General features: G+C 43.5%; 1 protein-coding gene across 1 annotated transcript; it reads left to right on the forward strand.

The window, feature by feature from the left end:
• Positions 1-5,066: 5,066 nt before the first annotated feature.
• LOC132654015 (vomeronasal type-1 receptor 44-like) lies at positions 5,067-5,996 on the forward strand. Its single transcript, XM_060383317.1, has one exon. It carries the CDS (start codon positions 5,067-5,069, stop codon positions 5,994-5,996), a length of 930 nt encoding a protein of 309 aa, XP_060239300.1.
• Positions 5,997-6,362: the final 366 nt, after the last annotated feature.

Below are 6,362 nucleotides of genomic sequence, written 5' to 3' on the forward strand. Positions count from 1 at the left end.
TTCACAAGCTGAGTTTTTGCATGGGGTTAGGAACAGATGAACAGAAACCTATCTCCCTTTTTGTTATAAAGAGAGCATCAAAGCTGCTAGGTAAGAAGGATGTTATCCCTTGTTCCATCATGGACACCACCATATCAAGGTTATGTCAGGAAAAGTTTCTCTTGTACAACAATTGGTTCCCTGTAGTAACAGCAGTCATCTGTGACAAAACTGTCAGGTCTGTGCGGAGGCTTCTCTGGGATCTCATTCCTTTGTTGTGCAATACTGCAACAGTCTCACTGCAAGGGTGAGATCTGAGGACAATAAAAAGAGTTTTAGCCATTCCTTAGGCCAAGTGTTTTTCACAGTTTTCTGCATCACATCCCCACAGCTCCTTTACTTCATGGTCTCTCTGGACACATCTCTTATACCTTCTTGTGATGGTTTGCCTCTTCTGAGGCTCTGGTGGCTTCTCCCCCACTGTTTCCTGAGCTTTCCAAGTAGAATTGTTAGAGAGTACTGCCCAGTGTAACTCCATGCTAAACACAACCTACTTTGATGAAGCAGGGCCAGTTCTACCTTCCAAACCCCTCTGTGCACTATGCACGGGGAGGCCGGGGGGGGGCAGTGATGTGACACTGTACAGGTGAGCCATTTGAGGGTGAGGAACACGAGGACAGCTTCGTAAGTATGATGGAGGACAGGTTCTGCTCAGCCCAGACATAAACATGCTCTTTATACAGCCTCTCAGCTTCCGGGAATGGGCAGGTGTACCCAAGTTGTAGAGAAGGACAGAGACATCACTCCCTGCCTTTCTCCTCCCTGGCTGCAGTGCACCCACAGGGCCACAAGCACCCAGCATGCAGTGGCCTCTGCAGAGGGGGTTCCTGTCCCCTTTTCACTCTCTATTTCCCTCCAGGTCACAAGCTCAGGCCACTGCTGTGCTGAACACTGGTCACTTGTTTGAGGCCTCTTTGTGATGTCATGGATCTTAGGCTGTCCATGATTCAGGTAACTGAGGGATGACACAGTGTCTACAGTCCTGGCTTCCTGACTCCATGCAGAACAGGGGGCTTTAACCTTGTTGCCCTGAGCAGATGAAGCCTTCATAGTTGCTTTAACAGAGAATGTTCAAGAATCTTATGGATATTTCTTGCTCCAGGTGTATTTTGTTCTCCTGTTCTACCTTCTAAGCCTTTCCTTCCTTGTCCCCAATGTGGCCTCTTCACAGGGAACCTATTACACAAATCCAGGTCCTTTTTCTGTGTACAGAACACCAATTTTTTCTGCAGGAAACCTGATAGACCAGGCTATAAAAACTAATTTTAGGGCACAGTGCAATTGAAGCCCAAGGACACACGTGGCTGTGGCAGCCTGAACTGTTGTGCAAAAGGCTTTCTTACGTAATTTTTCTGATGGTAGGAAGTCGCTGTCATGTTCTCTGATCTCCTTTGCTGGGCTAGTAGGCATTCATGTGAGCACTACCATCTGGGAAGAGGGACAAGGTAACCCCTTTCAGCGGTTTTTCTACGAAGGGTTTTTAGTCACCGCAATGCTTTGTATACGAATGATGCATTAGCCCAGAATTTTCTATAGACCTTCACATAGGCACAGTTGAGGTAGCTGCAAAGCCTGGAGCTGGCAGGTGACTCAAGGCTGTTGTTTGTCTCACTCCAGACAAGCTGGTGCTCACAGTTCATGACATGGTGTCACTCTCCTCAGCTTTTTCTGCAGAGAGAAATCAACTGTGAACTTTCTCCTCCACACTAACAAGGTTCTGCAGTGCCTTCAAAGCAATGATCTCCTGAAGCCATGATGCCATGAATATGGCTGAGGATTCCAGGCTCCTGAGATGTCCTGGCTACCCTAAGTGATCTACATTTTACAGGGCTGTATTTACTGAAATCACCCTAAAAATAGCACAACCTGCACCCAACTCTACAGATGTTGACAACCCTCTCCCTGGGTTGACAATGTCATGTCTTTGTAAAAATCAGTTCCTCAACCTCTCCTTCTCCCTCTCCTTTTCCCTCTTCCTCTTTCTCTTCTCCTCTAGCTCTCATGTTTGTGTGTGTATGTATTTATGTGTGTGTTTGTATTCGCTTGAACAAAAAAACCTGCATCATAAAAATGATAGGAGAGAAATATGTATTAGGATTGTTTTGTTAGTATTTGCTAATGAATGCATATATTTTGAGGTTTTTAAACTTTTAAAACTTTGCCAGTGTGTACTTTATCCTCCATGAAAGGTGTGTCTATCAAACCCACGGCTACGATTATGGGTGCACACAGGTCACAAGCTGATGTTCAGGTTGAGTGCTAGTGTGCACTGCTACTCTTTGTCCTGAAGGCTTGATTACTGTTTATTTTTCTGGGGTTATCATGGCACAGACTCAACCATATTGGCTGTGTGCCTTAAACTGTTATTCTATGTCACCTGAAGATGGAACTGAATTTCCCCCTCTTCTTCCTTTTCTTTCCTGGTCCTTCCTTCTCCATCACCCCTGACTTCTCTTCATTGAGACTGAGGTCAGGGAGGAGCAAGGGCATTATGAGGAACTCCACAGATTCACAGAAAGAAAAATCTGAAGAGCTTAATCATGACTCTCTGTGCCTGGGTGGCCACCAGTCTTTTGAAGAACTAGCTTTTTGTGTTGCTATTATAGAGCTTTTAGGTGAGGAAGCCCAAATTATCAACTGTTATTATCACATATTTATTTTCAGCTCTGAATTATTCATTCTTTTCAAGTGTTTATGAATTTTAACATCTTCCCTCTTCCCTCATTTTATAAATACTTCTTTGAATTTTAAGCTTATAATATAATGATGTAATATGTCCTTTCCCATTCCTCCCTCAAAACCCATCCAAATATCCTTCCCATGCTGTCCTCCAGCCTCATGGGCCATTTTTCCTCTAATTTTCATTACAAACATATATAGTCTCAGATGCATAACTGTGACCTGCTCAGTCTGTATAATGTGACATGTTTGCCTGTTTTCAGGGCTGATAATTTGGTTTTGGACTACCAGTTGGTGTACTCTTCCCTGGAGAGGACTGTTGCTCCTGCTCTTAGCATTCCTTAGTCTCCTGTAGTTCTTTGAGAAGGGCTGAGCAGTGGTTTTCCTGTACCTTGGCATGTCTAAGTGTTGTTGTCCTTGTTTAGCTCCTGTTCAGGCAGTCATGTGGGTAAGGTTATTGCTGTAGCTCCTTAACTCTACCGGGAGACACAATCTCACGGGGAATTCCCTAATCCCCTGCTTTCAATCTCTCCATGCCATCTTCAGAAGCAATGTTCTCTGAGCCTTGCTTGCCGGAGTTCTTTGGTAGATGGGTCCACCGAGACTGGGATCCACAACTCTCCATATTGATCAGTTGTGGTTTTCTGTACTGATCTCTGTCCCCTGAAAAAGAGAAGTTTTCTTGTTGAGAGGTGAGGGTTACACTCATCTGTGGATATAAGAACAAATACTTAGATCATTTAAAACATTTTTGCTTCTTGTCAGTATACTGTATTACAGTGCAATATGGTCAGAAAAATTATGAAGTTATTTCATCTCACACCCTTGATTTTCAGTTGATAATTCTTTACTGTGTATCTGGAAAACTTTTTACAATATTATATATTTTGTGTGTATTTAATCGTCATTAAAAGAAATGATGAGCTCTACATAAAATGCCCACTGAATTTCCTACATCCATGAAGTCTGGCAAAGTCCCCTACAACTTGAAGGTGATGGAGACCTAAGACTCTTGTGGAGCCCATCCCTCAACACTGGGTGGACACTTTTCATTTAATTGTGACCTTAGAATGAGATGGCCCTAAGTCTATTGTAATTGTAGTTTTGTTTACTACCCTGATTTTACCTGTCAAAAGAAGGAAAAAAAAGGAGAATGCTCACCCTGAACTCACACCATACTGGATCTCTTGGCTGGAGATTAAATTCATAGGTTGGAGGCAGAGTCACTTAGAAGAGTTCAGAGAAAGGCCAGAATTTCAAACTCTCTGGAAAGAAAACTTGGCTCCATCATTCTAGCCTTTTGGTCATCTTTGTCTTTTCTGTTTCATGCAGGGAAGAAGCTGATCAGTCATTAACAGAGCTGCATTCTGTCTCCCAGGCCACTGCATGAGAAAACCAGCAGGTGACCTGTACAGAGATCACTCTGTGCCAGAAACAGTTCCATGCTTGGTGTGTATGTAGCATCCTCACATCTAGGGGCTCCTTGACTGTGCATATGCTCCAGAGTTGCTGAATGGAGCTCATCTTCTGAGTGCTTATGGTCACACCTCAAAGAAATGGCAGAGAGTCAGTAGGATTCAATTCAGAGTCCAAATTGGTAATTATTTGTTCTGGATGTTTATTAAGAACATTTGCCTGAGCAGTGGTGGTGCATGCTTTGAATCCCAGCACTCAGGAGGCAAAAGCAGGTGGATCTCCAAGTACTAGGACATCTTTGTTTACAGAGTGAGTTCCACGACAGCCAGGACTACATAGAGAAACCCTGACTTGAAAAACTGAGAGAGAGAGAGAGAGAGAGAGAGAGAGAGAGAGAGGGAATAGGAGGAGGAGGCAGAGGTAAGGGGGACAAAGGGGAGAGAGAAGAAGAGAAAGAGACAAAGAGAATGAATGAATAATGAATGAATGAAAAAGAAGGTGAATGAATACTTGGCCAGCAGTGAAGAGGGCAGTGAGAGAAATGACCCTGTGCACGTGTGTCTGACAATCAAGTGAGATGCCGCTATTACCCCTGAATAAACCAAACATGTGCGCCAGGAGTGGAAAATTTTTTATATCTTGTGGAAATGTTTAATGTACAAGAAAGTTTGTATTCTGAGAAGCCCCACAATGATCTGCACAGTTCAGTTTTGCTTGAGAAGCATCAGGACAGTGGGGACAGTGGGGATTGTGGGGATGGCCTCAAGGGGGTGTGAGCTGGAGCTGAGTTCCAATTAGACAAGTTATAATTGGGATGAATTGACATCTTGTTGCCAGCTCAGTGTTGGTGGGTAATGCTTCATTCCCTGTATTTGTAATGAAGAGTTTTCTCTTTTCTCCTCAGACTTTTGATACTTGCAAATGCACACACAATGAATAAAGCCAGCATACTCCACACTAACACAAACATTAAAATTACCTTGTTCTCTGAAATGAGTATTGGGATCTCAGCCAACAGCATCCTTTTTCTCTTCCACCTCTGCAGGCTCATTGGTGCACACAGGCCTAAGCCCATTGATCTCGCCATTGGTTTCTTGGCCCTGACCCAACTACTGATGCTGCTAACTATGGGACTCATAGCTGCAGACATGTTTCTGTCTCGGGGGAGGTGGGACCCCACCACATGCAAATCCCTTTTCTATCTACACAGGTTCTTGAGGGGCCTCTCCCTTTGTGCTGCCTGTCTGCTGAATGTCCTCTGGACCATCATCCTCAGCCCTAGAAGCTGCTGTTTAAACAAGTTTAAACATAAATCTCCCCATCACATCTCCTGCGCCCTTTTTCTTTGTGTTCTCTACATGTCTTTTAGCAGTTACCTCCTGGTATCAAATAGTGCCATCCCCAATTCGACCTCAGATAATTTTATGTTTGTTACTCAGTCTTGCTCACTTCTACTCCCGAGTCACTCTAGACAAAGCACATTTTCCACATTGTTTTTCTTCAGGGAAGCCTTTTTTATTAGTCTCATGGTCCTCTCCAGTGGGTACATGGTGGCTCTCTTGTACAGACACATGAAGCAGGCCTGGCATCTTCACAACACCAGCCTTTCTCCAAAGGCATCTCCAGAGCAAAGGGCCACCCGGACCATCCTGCTGCTCATGAGCTTCTTTGTGTTTCTCTGCATTTTGGAGACTGTTATCTTGCAAACAAGAATGAAGTTCAAAGATGGCTTACTATTCTACTTTATTCATATTCTTGTGTCCCATAGCTATGCCACAGTCAGTCCCCTTGTGTTTATTTGCACTGAAAAGCATATAATTAAATTTTTGAGGTCAGTGTGGGACAGGAAAGTAAATATGTGATTATTCAGGAATGGGTATCATCCCTTAGTACAATCCAATATGTTGTCATCAGGGCTATGGATCATGACATAGTAGGAGCGTTTCAAGGTTTAAACTGATATGTGAAAACATCCTTTTCCCATTACATCTGTTTACTCTGTTTGTGGATGGCAAGTGTGTAAAAGAAGATTAAACTGCATTCCCACTCAGATATCACATGAGGTTTATCTTTCTCAATGGGTTTTCCACAGAGATCTGTGAGATGTCTTTCATCTGACCTGCATTAGCACCTTACTTTTTATTATTTATTTATTTATTTAGGAATTTGAGGCATGGTTTCTCTGTGTGGCCCTGGCTCTTCTGGGCTTGCTTTGTAGATCAGGCTGA

This window comes from Meriones unguiculatus, chromosome 5 (assembly GCF_030254825.1).
Source record: "Meriones unguiculatus strain TT.TT164.6M chromosome 5, Bangor_MerUng_6.1, whole genome shotgun sequence".
Lineage (NCBI taxonomy): Eukaryota > Metazoa > Chordata > Mammalia > Rodentia > Muridae > Meriones > Meriones unguiculatus.

What these genes read in the sequence shown, in the direction of transcription:
- LOC132654015 (XM_060383317.1), top strand. Translation starts at nt 5,067, where the DNA reads ATGAATAAAGCCAGCATACTCCACACTAACACAAACATTAAAATTACC.